A 17,928-nucleotide genomic window follows, 5' to 3' on the forward strand; every position below is an offset into this window, starting at 1 on the left:
AAAAGGCAGAAGCTTATTAACCAAACACTTTGATGCCACCTTGTAGATCACATTACACGGGCTGATTGGTTGAAAGTCCTTCAAGCAAGCTGGGTGTGGCACCTTCTGGATCAACACAATCGCCGTGTCATTTACACTTGTCGGCATAGACCCTGTTTCAAAAAAAAAATGCACAACAGGAATAACATCCTCTTAGGACTAGCCAGTCCCGCTGAAAAAACCGCGTCGAGAACCCATCAGAGCCCTGTGCTTTCAAAGGCTCTATCTGGAATAGAGCATCAAAAATTTCATTCTCGGAAAAAGGCCTCAAGTTTACTATTTATATCATCAGTTACCTTGGGTATAATGTAGTCCAGAACCACCGCAGGTTATAGTGTAGGGTCCTTTGTATATAGTACCTCCTTAAATAGGAGGCGGCCACACGTCCATATCAGAGGGGATAGAACACCAAACTCCATCGTCTTTCTTCAGTCGTTGAATATAATTCCTTCGAGCCTGCCAAACTGCTCTCGTTTGACTTGGTTGAAGGAGGGGGAAAGAAACATATGCCTTGTTACTAGCCATCCTTACATATCAATCTGGTACCATCCGGTGACAGGATCATGGTAACCGTTAAAAAAAATCAATGAGAAGTGGTACAATGAAACATAGGCCTTGGTACTAGCCATCCTTACATATCAATCTGGTACCACCCGGTGATAGGATCATGATAACTGTTACAAAAAATCAATGAGAAGTGGTACAATGAAAATATACATTAAATCATTATTTATAAGCTGTCCCATGTTGGATGGTTAGACGGCAAGGCGGCCTGGCAGTGGCTTGCAATTATGCCCGCTTTAGGTGTTTAGGCGTCGCTTAGGCATAGAGTGGTTAGTGCTCGTCTTAGGTCGCCTTACCACGTTATAAACAATGCAGAAAATGTTCTAAAAAAGATTAGTAACGTAATACGGAGGAAAATATGAAGTACTCATGAAATCAAAATGAGAAGAAAGAAATAGAGAAGTGAAAAACAATTACTTCATATGGAAATGATACTACTCGTGAGAATTACGAGTCCGCTGCTGCGATCATGACTTCATGACCTCAGGAGACGACAGGTAGCAGCCGTCGCGAATGACGAGCAGAGCGACGGGAGGAGGATCGGTGGCGCTGGCAGGCGCGCGACGCAGCTCCGACGATCCCCGCCGTCGTTGGCCGACGTCACCAAACCGCCGGCCACCGTGCTCCTCGGCGTCGAGCCGTTTCACCATCTCTCTCCGTTAGGCTGGGCCAGGCTTCGGGCCTCCACACACTTATGCCGATTCCTTCTCGCCCGCAATTAATCTGGGCCGAGAACGGAACTACGGCCCACCTTAGTAATACTGCAGCCCACCAAAAAGAGAACGCGGGGCTCGCCTGCTCGGGCCCAACCAGGACTTCGTCGTTTACTCGCAGGAGTCGCAGTCTTCTCCATCCGGGAAACAAATCCCACCGACCTCGATAGATTGCCTCCTACCCCTCCCCTTCCCCACCTTCCGCCACCAGCCAGCCAGCTCCGGCCAAATCCCGATCGCGATGAACGCGTCGCAGTTCATGGACAAGCAGATCCTCGGGCTCGCGGCATCCTCGCCTCCCTCCGGTGGCAGCGGCGGCGGCGGCCAGCTGTTCGATCTGATGGGCCCCAACCCGCAAGAGGACGACGTGGTGGAGAGCCACGACCTCCACGCGCGCCGCGGCGCCAGTGCCACGGAGGAGGTGATGGTGCCCAGCTACGACTTCCAACCCATCCGCACCCCCGCCGCCGCCGTAGCCCCAGCGGCCCCTGCCCCGGCCGCGGCGAACGCTTGGGGGTCGCTCGACGCCAATGCCGCGTCCCCCAAACTTAAGGTAATACTACCTGGCCACCTTCAGTCCGGCACTGCTGTTCATAGATCTGTTCGTCGACACTAGTATTTGCTAGCTAGTGCTGGTCTGCTCGGTTGTAGAATTCCGTTGCGCCCATAAATCGAATCGATGTGGTTGCCCTTTTGGCACTATATATGATTCAGATAGAAAAGGGAAAAGTAGCCCTAGTAGTTGTGGTTCCGGTGCTTGTGGAAGCTGACGCATATCCATGACAGTATGTCATAGGTTTTTGTACGTACTTTTAGGATGATTGCAGATGCTGCTCTTGCAATGGCTCTACGTTTGCAACTTGTTGCTGATTGATGCTCTTTATGGTCGGCTGCTTACTCCTTCTCATAGTCTTATATGCCTCATATTGATGTACCTAAATCGTCTGATGTTCAACGAATACGGCATCACTTTAGTGGGGGTGTATATAGCTAACTAAATATGGTCTGCCACCTAATCAAGTTACGCAACTTTGCATTTGCGTGCGTGCTTAAGATGTTCCCCGTGCACTTTGGAAGAAAAATGGTAGTGGCACATCATGAATCCATGTCCTTTGGCGCAATTCCATGAGCTGCATTTATGGTAACTATGACAGAAGTGTGCATGTGTGTGATAGTTTTAATCATGGGTTAGAGAGATAGTTAGGCAGCAGCAAACAGTTATCTCCAGAACTGCAGGGATGGACCATTTGGCCATGTCCTTAATTATTCCACCAATCTTAGTGGGCAGTCCAGCTCCAGCATGTTCCATGTTATATTTGTGCATGCAAAGTTATTACTATGTTTTTCAACATTTTTCTTATGCGCACAGTGGTAGGGTGTGCAATATAATTGGCAACTGATTGAGTATAAGAATTAACACAGGCACACAGGGATCTTATGTACCCATTCACCGTATACTTCTGTAGCTGTATGTGATATTAATAACCAATCCAAGAGGTTTTTTAAATTCTTTAGTTGTTGTGATGCATGATTGTTATCACTTCATATCACCTCACTTTTTTCTCTTTCCTTGTGATATATATGTAATTAATATGCTTAATTTCTTTTACCATGCAAAGAGTGCTGCTATGATGGAGCCTCGTGTGCTGAAGAAAGTTAGTCATGAAGAAGAAAGGAGCAACTTCAATGCAGTCACTATAGCAGATATTGATCGCACCATGAAGAAATATGCTGATAACTTGCTACATGCAATGGAAGGTGTAAGCTCCAGACTTGCACAGCTGGAGGGCAGAACACACCATCTTGAGGACTCTGTTGGCGAGTTGAAGTTAACAGTTGGTAACTACAACGGCAGCACTGATGGAAAACTGAGGCAATTTGAGAACACACTGCGGGAGGTAAGCTTTATTCCAACTCCTCTCTGCAAGTGAATATCTTCCCTTGATTCCCTCCTCTCCTTGTTCTTTCTTTTATTGGTAGAGAAAGGATCATGCTTACCTTATCGCAATAACTTGCTTACTGGTTGGGATAATCAAGATGGAAAAGAACTTGGTTTATTATTGAGTAACAATAGTCTTTGTTTTTTCTTTAGCTCATCAATGTATGATGTTTGTCTTATTTAATATTTGATCCTATTTTTTGACTGAAGCTTGTTGGCTGATTTTGTATTTTGTATACAAATAGGAATGTACAGCTCTGAAATCTATTGATTATATACTCCCATCATGTCATAGTGGATTTTATTATTACTGGTCATTTGTCCAGCTAGCTCACATCTTGTTGATAGTTTGCAGTTTATTTGTCTATTTAAGGACTATATTTCATAATTGCCTATAATACATAAGTTTCATCATTAGTTTTCACTTTTGAGTTTCCTTCAGCTCCATTCAAGGGCACAATGGCATGGTGACAAGTGGAATTATTAATATGTTTGTGGCCCCTGTTGCATCTTGTGCATGCTAGTGCGCTTCATGTCTTTCTTCTGCCTTCTTCATCTAGTGTTTTTACATGCCTTCACCTAGTGTGTTGGTAGTTAATCATGAAGAATGTTTCGTACCTTCATATTGTGATGTGATTTTCTGAGACATTGTAGGAAGATTTCTTTTGGTGCTTATCGTACTAATTTGCTGCCTGGACACATGTTTGTATTAATTTATTTTGTACTATCGCCAGTGTTTCTTCAGCAGCTAGATTAATTATGTATGCACTACTCGCAGGTTCAAGCAGGTGTGCAGATTTTGCGTGACAAGCAGGAAATTGTTGAGGCCCAGGTTCAACTTACGAAGCTTCAAGTGTCTAAAGCAGAGGATGTTAAGTCAGAAAATGCCAGTGCTGGGCAGGTGGACTCAAGGCAGCAGCCGCCTGCGCCCCAGCCAACTGTTCAACCACAACATCAGGCCTATCCTCCTTCCCAACCAACGGGACTGCCTGCCCTTCCTGCTCCAAATGCGCCCCCTCCACCAATGGTTCACAACCAACCTCCACCGCAATTCCAAGGTCATTTACCGCATCCTCAAATGCAATCAGTCGCACCTGCTCCATCTGTGCCGACCATATCGCAGGAATCCTACTATCCCCCATCCACACAGACAACAGAGGCTGCACACCAGCAATATCAAGCACCACCAGCTTCGCAGCCACAAGCACCTCCAGCAGCACCACAACATTATCAGCACCCGCCTCAGTATGCTCCATATTCTCAACCTCCGCCGCCTGGAAGTGTTAACCCCCAAACTCCAGCCGCACCCTTGCCCCATCAGCCAGAAGAAGCAGCACCTTATGGGCCTCCTGCTCAGAGCTACCCACTGAATGTCCGCCCGCCGTCCCCTTACATGCCACCACCCAGTGGACCTGTTCCTCCTTTCTATGGGCCAAACCCTGGCATGTACGAGCCTCCAGCAGTCAGGCCTAACTCCGGTCCACCACCGCCCTACAGCGCTGGATACAAGCAGCAGGGAGGAGGCGGTTTTCCTGAGCAGTATGGATACAGCGGGTCTCCGTCTCACCGTGGTAATGCTGGAATGAACTCGCCTTCACCCTTTGCCCCCACTGGCCCCTCCTCGGCTGGAAGTGGCAACTACGGCAAGCTCCCTACAGCTCAAATACTGCCCCAAGCAGCGCCAGTGAGCTCTGCTCCGAGTGCCTCGTCCGGCAACAGGGTGGCGGCCGACGACGTGGTGGACAAGGTTTCAACGATGGGGTTCTCAAAGGAGCAAGTGAGGGCGACTGTGCGCAGGCTGACAGAGAACGGTCAGAATGTGGACCTGAACGTGGTGCTCGACAAGCTGATGAACGACAGTGATGCGCAGCCTGCCCAGAGAGGCTGGTTCGGGCGATAAAAGCCCAGCTGCTAGTCGTGGAGCAGCATGTGTATATGATCGATGAGCAAACACCTATGTAACCAATTCGTGCATTCACGAGGGATTTCTTATTTGTCAGGTTTCTCGTTTGCTGCTACCGTACAGTTAGTGTTAGCTCTTTTGTTAACTAGTGCCCTAGTGATTGCTATCCATTGTCAGTTTGACTAGTGTGTCTGCAAGTGTTATTGTCGTCAAGTACTATTGTTGATGACCTGTGAAACTAGCTCATGGCTGCCTTATCTTTCACGCATCTATACGACGGTGACCTCTCTAACCTCTTCGTGTGGCTGGCGACGTGTGATCACATTTGTCACGGAGTTTTGGCGACAGAGACAAATCGTTAGATCGCTGGCAATGAGCCGTGCACTTTCATCCGAAGTGCTTAGCTCTCGGCTCACCAGGACCACACCTATACGGTTGCAGTTCGCAGGCAACGAGGCCACTGTGCTAGTCACTCACTCACATGGCTTGGCGCCTCGCTACCGGCCGCTGGTCTGTCTGCGTGAGCTGCTGGCGGCATCGCTCCAAAGTCTGCTGCCACCCACCGAGGATCAGCCAACAGAAAACACCTCTTCTCATCCCGCCGTCCGCGCGTGTGCGTGCTCTGCTCGCACGCATGACATGCCTGCTCGTGCCGGCTGTCGCATGCGCTGCCCCCGCCCCCGCCGGACATAAAACCACCGGCCACGGTCGCCCGCAGCCCAAGATAAGGGTGACGCGTGGCGTGAGAAGCAAGGTGTCTGCTGCCAGGGCCGGAATGGACGGCGGTACGTCGGCGCCGCCGCCTGAGCCGGCCATCGCGCCGGACGCCGTCATCAACCTCGAGCTGTGCGTGTTCCCGTAACGTATTTCGTGCGCGATTGGGTAAGGTGTTCTCTATCTGACAACGTGCTTCGCCGCACTGCCGGTTTTGGTTCTGCGTGCGTGCAGCGGCGACCCGACCATGTACGAGGCGTTCTGGAGGGAGGTCGGGGAGCGGGCGGCGGTGGCGATCCCGGGGTGGTCGGGGATGAGCTACTTCTCCAATGCCCAGAGCCTCTGCTGGTTCCTCGACCCGGAGTTCGAGCGCGAGGTCCGCCGCGTCCACCGCCTCGTCGGCAACGCCGCCGTCGACGACGGCTACCACCTCGTGGTCGGCACCGGCGCCACCCAGCTCTTCCAGGCGGCCATGTACGCCCTGTCTCCCGCCGGCGCCCAACGGCCCGTCGGTGTCGTCTCGCCGGCGCCCTACTACTCGGTATTTAATCAAGATCAAACGATCCAAGTGCAAATTCAATTACATTCGTGGTGTGGTGTGGGGTGATTGCCTGACATGGTGTCATCTTGGACGTACGTCGTGGCGTGCCAGTCGTACCCGCCGCAGACGGACCTGCTGCTCTCGGGGTTCTACCGGTGGGCCGGCGACGCCAACGCGTTCGACGGCGACGGCCACATCGAGCTGGTCTGCTCGCCCAACAACCCGGACGGCGCCATCCGCGAGGCCGTCCTGAGCTCCGAGTCCGGCAAGGCGATCCACGACCTGGTATACTACTGGCCTCAGTACACGCCCATCACCGGCGCCGCCGCCCACGACATCATGCTCTTCACCATGTCCAAGGTCACCGGCCACGCCGGCGCCAGGCTCGGGTGGGCGCTCGTCAAGGACCGCGACGTGGCCAAGAAGATGGTCTACTTCGTGGACCGGAGCACCATCGGCGTGTCCAAGGACTCGCAGCTCCGCGCCGCCAAGATCCTCGCCGTCGTCTCCGACGCCTACGGACCCGACGAGGAGGACGACACGCGGCTCCGGCTCTTCGACTTCGCGCGCCGTCGCATGGAGGAGCGCTGGCGGGCCCTGCGCGCCGCCGTGGCGGCCACCGGCGCCTTCAGCCTCCCGGAGGAGACCGCCGGCCACTGCAACTTCAGCAGGCAAACCGTGGCAGCTTACCCCGGTACTGTACATTAAACATATACTGAACATTCTTAATCCATGAACACGAATTCCGCCATTACTCCAGTTTGTTTAGTTCTTCTCACCCGGCTCGCAATCGGATGCAGCGTTCGCGTGGCTGCGCTGCGAGAAGGATGGCGTGGAGGACTGCGCCGAGTTCCTCCGCGGCCACGGCATCGTGGCGCGGGGAGGGGAGCAGTTCGGGGGAGACGCCAGGTGCGTCAGGGTCAACATGCTGGACAGGGACGGTGTGTTCGACGTGCTCATAGACCGCCTCTTCTCCATAACATGATTACCATGAGGATGCAAAGCCAGAGCTATCATGCGAACAGAATGCTTCGGATTAATTCGGAGAACAAAACGAAAACGAATGGAGTGGATTTCGATGGTCTCACCCGCTTATAATCTCTCTGTATATGGAACGACTGGTGCGAGTTTTGAAGTTTAAAATTTTCCTTGAGGCTTAACTCCCTAAAAATGTTTTGCTACTCCCTCATTCTGATATTAACTGTTGCTAAAACGAGTGTATCTACACACTGAAACACGTCTAGATACACTCATTAAGAATAAGCTCGCATTCTAACTTGATCCCTAAAATTTAACTACTTTTCTTCATTAACTGGTTGTAGATCCTCATTTCCTTTTGCGAACTTAAACTCCTTTTAAACTATTTTTTGACATTAAAGTTCAAACGTTTGCCGTCAACGATGAAAACATTTAATACTATTTAATACTTCTATTTAATTTTTTTAGAAAATACGTACCAAGCACAATAGATAGACCAAATGAAACAAGTAGTCTAAAAAACAACAAATTATGATCAAAGAGTTATTCCCCAGAAGGCTGCCATTGGTGCTCGCTGAGGTATTGATTGTATAGTTGCACATGGGCTGCCAATGCACTTCAAAAGAACCTATGGATTGTATTGTTATTGCTTTGAGGAGTGACAAGTTCTTCAAAGGCCTCAAAATCCAAGTTCATCAGTTGAGAGAGACCTCTTTCGTTCTATATGATCATGTTGTGCAAGACCACACAGTGTATTCCATGAATAATGTGAAAGCAAGCTTGTAACACAACGAGAAGCTCTCTCGATATAGTTTCTTATGGATTCGTGAGCCGCGTCAAAGTGAGCTTTCTTCTTGCCTCAATGGTCTAGATTGTCTTCACAAATATGGACCACGAGGGGTAGATGTCATATACAAGGTAGCTTTAATATGCAATGGTTTGTCTTTCCGCTACTTCTGCTTACCAGAATACAAGAGACACAAGTTTACATGTCATCATCATTTTGAAAGCTATGCCTACTAATATTTGGAAGTCGATGGTTAGCTCGTAATAATAGTGTCATAGTGTCATTGTATTTATCTTGCAAAATATTCATATTTCACTCTCTTGATAGTATTACGGAAACCCTCTCACAGTTTGCTCGAAAAAAAAAACCATATTTGGCTAGTATCTTTGTTTCTGCTTAGGAAAGACGGTGTTGGCCGGTGTCTACAATGTTTCTTTAGAGAGCTGGTGCCCTCAGCGTTGGGTGAAGAGTCAGTTGCTTTACCGACTCTAAAAACGAATACCAACAAAAATCAACTACAAAAACTAGGAAAACTACCTTGAATACATTTGACCTGACAAAAAGAAAAATAAGAGAAAGCACATACATATGAAACATTAAATTTATGTACTATTATTCATCGTTTGCTCTATGCTATCATATCACATCTATCATTTGCTCTTTGCTATCACAGTTTGCAAGTCTCGTACAAATATGCTCAAGCTTCATCTCTCTTCACACGAGCTTGACTTTCGTGCATTCCACAAACAAGTGCTTCCTGACTCGGCTATGGAATTGCACAAGAAACAAGCATCTCCTGATATTGGCGACATGACTATGCAAGCGCCCGAGAACTCGACGTCGGCAGGTGGGAAACTGCGGCGACGATGGATGACAATAAGGGCCAAGGCGAGACCCAGATCGCCCAACGCAAGTTACGAAACGGTCACCCTAGGAACGAACTCAGCTGTTCCTTGCTCTGTCACCCTAAAGACGGAGCAAAGAACTTCCCTGCGGCCGTGTCGTCTGGCCTGGTGTGCAGGCTTTTCCTCTGCAGTTGTACTCGAAGATGTACCCATCGATTATTCATCCTTGATCTGGTTTAATTTAAATAAGATTGTTCAAATATGCATTCCTCGAAACAGAAAAATATTGGACTCAACAGTTATGGACATAGACCGTTCTAGAATTATGAAAGGAAATGGGTACTTCTACAATAATACTCGTAGAATTAGTCCCTCAAAAAAATCTCGTAGAATTAGGAAATGGCTTAACCGTTCTCAGAAAAAAGAAGAGAGGAAATGGCTTCTGGTTGAGCCGAACCAAGTCACCAGTTCGGTCTCCTGTTCCGTCTTCCCAACCCAGGCACCCGGCTCGTCTGGAAACATGGAGCTGCCACGCCTCCGCCGCTCGCCGCCGGCGCTTCCAGACCACCTCCTCGAGGAAATCTTCTCCCGCCTCCCTCCCAGCGAACCCTCATGCCTCCTCCGCGCCTGCCTCGTCTGCAAGCACTGGCGCGACATCATCTCCGCCCCCAGCTTCCTCCGCCACCTCCACGCGCACCGCCGGGCACCGAAGATGCTAGGGTTCCTCCAGCACTCGGAAGGTGATGAGAATCTCCCCGTATACGTGCCCACCTCCCCCTTCTCCTTCCCCGTCCCCGACCCCCGCGCCTGGCACGTCCTCGGCTACCGGCACGGCCGCGCCGTATTCGTCTCCGATACTACCGACCGGGAGCTCCTCGTCTGGGAGCCGTTCACGGGCAACCGGTGGAACGTGCCGGTACCCGCGGAACTCAAGATCGGGCACTCCAACGCCACCGTGCTCTGTACGGCGGAGGGGTGCGACCATCTCAACTGCCACGGGGGGCCCTTCCGCGTTGTCTTGGTGTTCACCAGCCCCTTCGAGGAGGAAACGGAGTGGCTCACGTCGGCGGCCGTATACTCGTCGGAGACCGGCGCCTGGGGTGAGGTGGCCTTGGCCTTGCCCTGGCGCGATGGCTTTTCCTTGCTCTGTGAGAATCCTGGCCTGCTCGTGGGGAATTCTCTGCTGTACTTCCTGTACCTTGATGGGCACATCCTCGAGTACAACTTGGCTGAGCATGTCCTCAATGTGATCAACCCACCGGAACCGGACAATGATGCTGCATTCTCGCAGAGAGTTATGCTGGTTCAGGCGGAGGATGGTGGGCTGGGAATTGCTAAAGCTGATGACGGTGGGTGGAATCATCTCTACCTCTGGTCAAGGAAGGTCAGTGAAGGAGGTGATGCAGAATGGGTGGAGTGCCCGTTCATGTACCTCGGCGATTCGCTTCCATTTGCTGCTAGGTCGTCGTCCTCAAGAATAACAGTGTTTCTGATGGGCTTTGTCGAGGGAGCAAATACCATTTTGGTGAGCACGGTTGATGGCTTCTTTTCAATCGAGCTCCAGTCCAAGCGGGGGAGGAAGATGTGCAAGGACCGATGCAGGGCCTACCCTTTGGTTCCAGTTGTCAGCTCCTACTCTATACTCCGGGTACCTCAAGTTGAGCACGACAGCCTGGGCTCTCCGGACTTCAATGGTGAGTCAGATGATGAGGAGTGGGAGTGGGAAGCACTAAGGCAGGCAGAGTCGCTGTTTTACAGTGGGTCCATGGCCATCAAGGAGGGGGACTTTGTTGCCGCTGTTGATTGCCTCAGCCGCGTCCTGGCGATCAGGTTAGGATTCTGCTCCCAATCACGCCGAAGGCATGAGAAGGATTGTAGGGAAAAGCATCCAGTTAGTTCACTCCTGTTATGGATTTGTTATTGTTTACGTGTGTCCTTATGTTTTGTAGTTTGAGAGATGATCTTGATAGGTTTCAGATGTTATACACGTGGAAAGGTTGTTCCCAAGCGGTCGTTTAGGCTTACTGTGTCAACAGCTACCTTGATGGAGTTTGTTGGAGTGTTAGGGAGTAGTGAGTGCCTAGTTTTAATTTGATAGCAATATTTGGAAATTTGGAGCTGGCTATCATTTTTTATGATTTCTGAACTGCGAAAGAGCATCAATTCAAAATGCAATTGCTTAGATAAGAGTTATCCTATTCGGTAAATCTGTCTATGTCTCTGGAGTACTGACTAGTTGCAAATGTTTCATAGCAGTGAGGTTTATCTATATGCTTTCTTACAAATTTTACTCCATAATCTGTGCAAGCACTTATCAACGCTATAAAAGGCAATAAACAGTGAAAATAATTACTCCCTCCGTTCATAAATATAAGATGTTCTAACTTTTTTCTGAATCGAATGTAGATAAACACATTTTAGTGTTTTATTTTCACTCATTTCAGTTCGTATGTAGTCCATGTTGAAATATCTAAAACATCTTATATTTGTGAACGGAGGGAGTACTAGTTAGTACATTCTGTCATCTGAATGACCAGTGGAGCAATCGGGGTGTTTAGTTATGATTATCCCACTCTATCTCAGATTACATTCCGTTCTATGGAAGTATCTTATAACCTCAACAATAACAAATCTACTCCTTTGTTGTCACCTAGGGTTGCACATTATGGTGAACTTGCTCCGGAATGTGCTAGTGTGTATTACAAATATGGATGTGCCTTGCTATGGAAAGCTCAGAAGGCAACTAATCCTCTGGGAAACCTTCCCAAGAAGGGTACAATCAGCAAAGCTCACAGTGAAGAATGTATATCTTTATGCCTTTACCCCTAGACAGTCACATATAAGATATATTACTCTTTGTATCTGTATAGTTAATTACAATCTCCTGATCACAAGCTTTTCTTTCCTGCTAAATATTTTACATAATAAATTGCTAATCAATAATGTACCCATGTGTTTGCAAACTAAATGGTCTCGTATGGAACCTGGACCTGTTTACCGTTTGGGCTTATCTCTTGAATTGTCATCGTTTGGTAGGAGGCCATTTTGTCAAATTGTTCTGCTCATTGTTGTTACATATGGTGCAAGTCAAGGTTATGCTATAAATAGTTGATGATCTCACAGAAAGCAGAAAATACTTTTAATGCTAAAAGAGCTTGTTTATGGGCTGTCCATATTTTGGACTTGTGTATGGTGCCATGTGGCAGCTATTTTTATTTTATTTTTGTGCCTGAATGGCCAAATGGAAATGCCAGATTAAACAGATATGGATACTTGAATCACTGGCTTCATTCATTGTTCTTGTATTTAGCTGTCTAACCAGTGTACTTGCGTGTGCTAACTTATACAACATAGAAGTTTCACCTTTTTGCAATTATATATGGTACATGAGTATGCAGTAATGTAATGTGAGTATTTCTTGTCTCACATTTCTATCAGAATACTTATTTAGACGGACCACTGTATTGGTCAATGGTATGTTATACTGGTTATTAAGTTGGATGATTTAAGCATATGAATGCATCTCATTGTTTTCTATTGCTGTTTTTTGTTTCACAAACAGTCCACCACTAGTATAATTGATCTTCTATCAATGTGCTTTTCTTCCTGCCATGGTTTAACTTTATACTGATATACTCATTGAGCAGGGGAAAACTCAAATGGCGAAGATCAGGAGGATAGGAAGGGTGACAATGAGATGGCAGGCGCTGGAGATGTTTCTGATGTGGATCTTGCTGGGAAAATGCTAGATACTGCAAGAATAATAATGGAAAAGACCGCAGACAACACTGTGGAGATATCAAGAATCCTTTCTGCTCTCACTGAAGTCTCCATGGAGAAGAGAAAAAGGTAGTTTCCGTTATCTAGGTTACTCATAATTTAACTGGCAACTGGTCTTGATACTAATGTCACCAATTTTATTTGCAGAGGAATTAATTAGACAAGTCACTCAGTGAAAGTTTTAGGCATCCTGGAGCATTTACCTAACTGCATTCTGTTTGCGGTATGAAATTGTCAATCGTCTGTCATGTAGCAGTACTATCTGCATCCTTCCGGAGGTGGGTCTCTGTGGTTTTACGGGTAGTAAATTTTCAGTTAGATACTTGCTGGTATCTTGTAGATTTGGTTGGTCTTCCTGTTGCTTATCCCCCTTAATTCAGTCCTAGGAGGACTCCCTGCACCTGGCTGCTTTGTCTTGGAGCTTCCTCCATTATGTAAACCGTGTATACAGAACCAGAAAAGTGGCAAGGAGGCTCAGAAATTCCACTTGAGAAGATGAGATAAAGATCATTACCGACATCATATCCCACTTTTTGATGTCGGAACAGAAGGAAGATCATTACTAGCTCAGAAGGTGGTGATACTATTCATTAAAGCGGCGACGCCCGTGAGCGCCGCCCTTCCATCCTGTCAAATCGCGGCATCAATGCCGGTCGCTGCATGCTCTGGCATGGCAAGCGGTGTGGGCGTTCGATGGAAAGCAAGGGAGAGGAAGGTGGTCTTTTTTTGGTGGGCCAAGGTGGTCAGACGTCGACGTGGCGGCGGTCTGGACGCTCGCAAAGCCCCCCTAGTTTGTCTTCAGTTTGCTGAAAAAGTATGTCTTGACGCACAACAAGTCCCCGCGCTGTCCAGATGCATATGCTAGTACGCATAATAACCTGTTTTTTTTGTTTTTGTATGTCTTTTTTTTACTGGTAAAAAAAATGACATTGTCTGGCTGTTGCTTTTCTTTATATTTGTGCGTGCAGCAGCAGTTTGACCTCAATGGTGTAAAATTATAATTTTTTGTCTAGTATGGAATTCATTTTTCTAGAAGTTGCACTAGTTTACAGTTATTCTTTCAGGGTACATAATAATGCAAGTTTTGTGTAATTTGTGTGCAAATTTTGAGTATATTGTTTGTGTGCGTGCGTACGTGCGCGCGTCTCGGTCGAGTGTCGGATCTTGTATCCGAGCCGGCCTAAGTCCAGCACCGAGTTAGGTTGGGTGTGCGCGTGTTGACGTGCATAATAAGTACTCCTACATACTCCTACATACGTAGGCCCGCCCTTAATTTGGCTCCTAATAAAATCTAGGGACTGTCTAGGTCTCAGTCGACTGAGACTGAGACTCAGTCGGCTGACGTCATCATATGTAGATTAGGCATGTTAAGTAGCTTTTCATCTGCTGGGTTGAACCGGCAACACCTGGGCTGGTTTCTCTTTTCTTGTTTGTTTGTTTGTTGGGCTGGGTCATGACATTGTTTGCTTGTGGGCCCGGACGACATAGAAAAAAGACAAAAAAACTTATTTGCTGCTCTGCTTTATGAACTGTACTTTTTGACTGAACCCAGGCAAAACCCCATGCCCACAAGCATGGAGAAACTCACTAGTGTAAGGGCGTCTGATCTCTTCTCTGATTTTCACCCCCTCCCACCTTTCCCCCACCTTATCTTCTCTGATTTGTTCTAGATCTGATTTTCTTTTCTTCCTTCTCATGTTTGTAACAGCAATCCTGCAGCAGTAAGGAAGATTCCTGATGGGACATAGGTTAGAGTTATAATTTGTAGGAAAATTAGAAAAGAGGCAAAACTGAATCAAGTAGTATTTGACTGGCATGTGTGTTGTAGCAATTCTGACAGCAGAAAATAATTTTATTTTTAACTGTATGTCCATGAAAAAATGATGTTGGACTCCTCCCCACAAAAGTTGTATATGGATTGATTGGTTCATGTTTTAGGACAGAATATGACTTGGTAATTAAAACAGAAATCAGTAGGGTGCTGCCCTCTCCCCTGCACAAGACACTAAGGAGAAAGACTGAACTTTTTTCAAGATTTGCCACAGTGGGGTTGTATTACAAGCATATACATGACCCTGCCTAGTGTACAGAAAAATATGAAAAAAAAGTAGCATGGTTAACATCTAGTTCGGTGACTACAGAAGATCAAGAATGTATAGTGTGAACTAAGAAAAAAGAAACAGAGGCATAGAAAAAATGAACCTTTCTTGTGGATGGTCAAATATACCTCAGCAACAATGTTTTCTCTTCATTTTGTAGGTGCTGGATGGAACTATGGCAAAAGAACTCCAAACAGCTGCGGACCAGTCCCAGTTAATCTGCTGACACCGGTTCATGTAAGATTGATATTTTTGGAAAAAAGGTTGTTTCACAAGGGTGTACAAAAAAAAGGAACTTAGAACATCACTCTCCATGTGCAGCAGCCATACCTTGGTGTCCAACATGTGCAGCATCAACAAACTGTGATGAATCTGGCATCCCAACCATCTTCAAGTGCATTTGCACAACATGTATGTGCTTTCATGAACAACAAGAATAAACTCTTTAAGTTATCTGCCTTGATGAATATAATCTGGTACTCTGTTGCACATGCATCAAATTGTAACATGCAAGAAAAGTAAAAAAATGCAGGGTCATTCCGAATGCGAGTGCCTCAGTAAATAAATAATAATAATCTCAGTATGTTGAATGCCTTAGAAAATTCAAACAAGCATTGGCAATGCTCAGTGCAAGCAAGCAATTGAAGGGACATCAGTAAAAACCAAGTGCAAGTACATCACATAAGAATTCAATAGTTACCTTTGAAAAAAATCTCAGCTACCTACCTCTATTTCAACGTCAGCCATGGAATTTGTTCTCTTCATTTCGCACTCAGAAAAGTATGAGGTCAAGCCAAACAAAACACTAATTCACTCCTTCAGATTCGTGATTCACACCCAAAAAAGCATTAGAAAAAATATACCCAAAAATCGTCATCTCCATTTGCAAACTCCATCCCAGAATCTAGATTCGCACCATATATCCTCTAGTGGGCAAACAAACAAATCTGAGATAATAAAAGCTTGTCATAAAACTGTGGTAGAGAGTAAGTGAGGATGGTTAATCCGTTCACATATTGCTAATTGTAACTAGTAAAAGGAAACACTCCTAGATTTTCTTATGGAAATGTAAAACATCAAGTGTCTGTTTTGGTAGTTCAGACAAACAAAACCAAAACAGGCACTACAAATCCAACATTCCATGAGTTGGAGAGAGGAAGCTAAAAGTAGAATAACTTTTGAATAAATGTGGAAAAATTGATGTCGAAAAGATTAAGAGATGCCTTAATTAGTCAAGACTATCAGCAACAAATCTCCTACCTTGAGAGACACATAAGGTAGCTACATCCATCAACTACAGTGGTAAAAAACTAACAGGTGCAGATCACTTGCACGGTAGTACTACAGGAGTACTGAACACTTGGATACTTGTAAATTCACAACCACAAAATGTCTACTGACAGTGAACAGAATTAGACTAATGCTCTCATAAAGCACAGAAAATTCAGATGTAGTCCTACCAAGTTCCCCATCTCGCTGACCGGGGCGGCGCCGGAGGACGATGGAGAAGACGGCCGCGCTTCCCCTGCCCCCTTTTCGTCGGGCAGCACCACTGGCGCAGCTGCTGTGCCCGAGAATCTGGACAAGTAACTCTTCTCTCCTTTAATATGCTCCCCTTTTTTGAAAATGAGCTGCGCTGTCAGAATCAAATGCAAAAAATAAATTTGATTTTTTATTAAATCCTTGGGAAAAACAAAAAAAATGCAAAAATGTATATGATTAAAAAAAAAGATAAAAACACACAAACTAGTTGTGAGATCGGGTGCTTGATTTGTGTTTGCAGGCATGGCAAAAAACGGCGGTGTTATGGTGCTCGTGTGACACATAGCGAGGGTAGAGGATTCGCGGGGGAGCTGCCACCTTCCGACCAAGCAAAAAAAATCTAGTTGCGAAAATGTATGTAAAGAGACATAGTTATAGTCCGGGGGACCGCCCTTGCAAATCTTTTATCTTTTATATCTAAATAGCTAGCCCCCACTAACATATTTCTCTCAACATGCAAGCATGCCACCTCATCATTCAACATGCATAAGGAAAGGCCCACCTCAACATGCAACTATTCATATTAAAAACCCACTACAACATGCATGCATGTAATTTCATTTTATTATGCTATTTACATTTAATTCTTATATACTTTCAAAAACTATTGTTTCAAGAATTCATGTTCCATATAATCAAAATCTCATTGAAATATTGCAAACATTCCCGCAACAACGTGCGGGGCATCATCTAGATGCATGAATAGTTGCCCCCTCTCTCTTACCGCCACCCCTCCGACAAAACAAAGGCCCCTAGTTGAAACTAAGTTAGAAGACACTAAGTATGACCATGCTAGAAAGACACGTGGTTGCATGAGTATAGTTGGACATGCAGCTGGTCACCTCTCTATCATTGTTGCCCCCTCCGACAAAACAAAGGTCCCCCAATTGCAACCAAGTTAAAAGATATGCAGTTGCATGCCTACTGAGGGACATGCAATTGGCCCCATGTCTCTAGACGCCGCCCCCTCTGACAAAACAAAGGTCCCCAGTTGCGACCGTAGTAAAAAGACATGCAGTTGCGTGCCCATTGTGGGACATGAAACTGGCAAAGTCGAAGTCGCAACCAAGTTATAAGACATGAAGTTGCGACCATGCTCGAAGACATGTAGTTACGTGCCTAGTGTGGGGCATGCAACTGCCTCCCCCGAGTTGCGACCAAGTTAAAAGACATGCAGTTGCGTGCCTAGTGTGTGACATGCAACTAGGGCCCATCTCTCTCGACGCCGCTCCCTCGGACAAAACAAAAGTCCCCAATTGCGACCAAGTAAGAATACATGCAGTTGTGTGCCCATTGTGGGACATGAAACTGGCAAAGTCGGAGTTGTAACCAAGTTATAAGACATGCAGTTGCGTGTCTAGTGTGGGGGCATGCAACTGGGCCCCTCTCTCTCGATGCCGCCACCTCCGACAAAACAAAGGTCCCCCAAGCTGCCACCAAGTTAGAAGACATGCAATTACGTGCCTAGTGTGGGACATTCAACT

At 46.7% G+C, this 17,928-nt stretch overlaps 2 protein-coding genes and 1 long non-coding RNA gene across 7 annotated transcripts in view; 2 read left to right on the plus strand and 1 right to left on the minus strand.

Annotated features, from left to right (window-relative positions):
• Positions 1-1,451: 1,451 nt before the first annotated feature.
• Positions 1,452-7,610, plus strand: LOC119365812 (tryptophan aminotransferase-related protein 1-like). 2 transcript variants are annotated; one of them, XM_037631474.1, is made up of 6 exons: positions 1,452-1,869; positions 2,936-3,214; positions 4,034-5,142; positions 6,107-6,413; positions 6,525-7,107; positions 7,214-7,610. In XM_037631474.1, exons 1-6 carry the CDS (start codon positions 1,558-1,560, stop codon positions 7,396-7,398), a joined length of 2,775 nt encoding a protein of 924 aa, XP_037487371.1. In that variant the 5' UTR covers positions 1,452-1,557; the 3' UTR covers positions 7,399-7,610. The 2 variants fall into 2 exon arrangements, with proteins under 2 accessions (XP_037487371.1, XP_037487365.1); XM_037631468.1 differs by lacking the exons at positions 1,452-1,869; positions 2,936-3,214; positions 4,034-5,142 and adding an exon at positions 5,613-6,004.
• A 1,192-nt stretch (positions 7,611-8,802) lies between these two features.
• Positions 8,803-17,928, minus strand: part of LOC119365842 — a 12,644-nt gene continuing 3,518 nt past the window's right edge. The window contains exons 2-6 of one of the 3 annotated variants that reach the window (XR_005175786.1): positions 16,363-16,538; positions 15,233-15,320; positions 15,031-15,121; positions 14,392-14,537; positions 8,803-9,254 (exon numbers count right to left, since the gene is read on the minus strand). This is a non-coding gene — a long non-coding RNA (uncharacterized LOC119365842). Of the gene's footprint in view, positions 9,255-14,064; positions 14,538-15,030; positions 15,122-15,232; positions 15,321-16,362; positions 16,539-17,928 lie in introns of those variants that run through there. The other 2 variants (XR_005175789.1, XR_005175776.1) reach the window with 2 other exon arrangements.
• Positions 9,287-13,756, plus strand: LOC119365828. Of its 2 annotated transcripts, XR_005175774.1 has the most exons (5): positions 9,287-10,853; positions 11,678-11,826; positions 12,671-12,872; positions 12,951-13,081; positions 13,184-13,756. XR_005175774.1 is itself a non-coding variant. In XM_037631482.1 (4 exons), exons 1-4 carry the CDS (start codon positions 9,325-9,327, stop codon positions 12,961-12,963), a joined length of 1,893 nt encoding a protein of 630 aa, XP_037487379.1. In that variant the 5' UTR covers positions 9,287-9,324; the 3' UTR covers positions 12,964-13,756. The 2 variants fall into 2 exon arrangements, 1 of the variants encoding a protein (XP_037487379.1); XM_037631482.1 differs by having other exon boundaries at positions 12,951-13,756.

Source organism: Triticum dicoccoides, chromosome 1A (assembly GCF_002162155.2).
Source record: "Triticum dicoccoides isolate Atlit2015 ecotype Zavitan chromosome 1A, WEW_v2.0, whole genome shotgun sequence".
Lineage (NCBI taxonomy): Eukaryota > Viridiplantae > Streptophyta > Magnoliopsida > Poales > Poaceae > Triticum > Triticum dicoccoides.

Excerpts from the sequence above, each read along its gene's own strand:
- LOC119365828 (XM_037631482.1), top strand. The coding sequence starts at position 9,325 with ATGGACATAGACCGTTCTAGAATTATGAAAGGAAATGGGTACTTCTAC. Across the intron at positions 10,854-11,677 it reads AGCCGCGTCCTGGCGATCAG|GGTTGCACATTATGGTGAAC; the intron begins GTTAGGATTCTG and ends GTTGTCACCTAG. Across the intron at positions 11,827-12,670 it reads CAAAGCTCACAGTGAAGAAT|GGGAAAACTCAAATGGCGAA; the intron begins GTATATCTTTAT and ends CTCATTGAGCAG.
- LOC119365812 (XM_037631474.1), top strand. The coding sequence starts at position 1,558 with ATGAACGCGTCGCAGTTCATGGACAAGCAGATCCTCGGGCTCGCGGCA. Across the intron at positions 1,870-2,935 it reads CCGCGTCCCCCAAACTTAAG|AGTGCTGCTATGATGGAGCC; the intron begins GTAATACTACCT and ends TACCATGCAAAG. Across the intron at positions 6,414-6,524 it reads CGCCGGCGCCCTACTACTCG|TCGTACCCGCCGCAGACGGA; the intron begins GTATTTAATCAA and ends GTGGCGTGCCAG.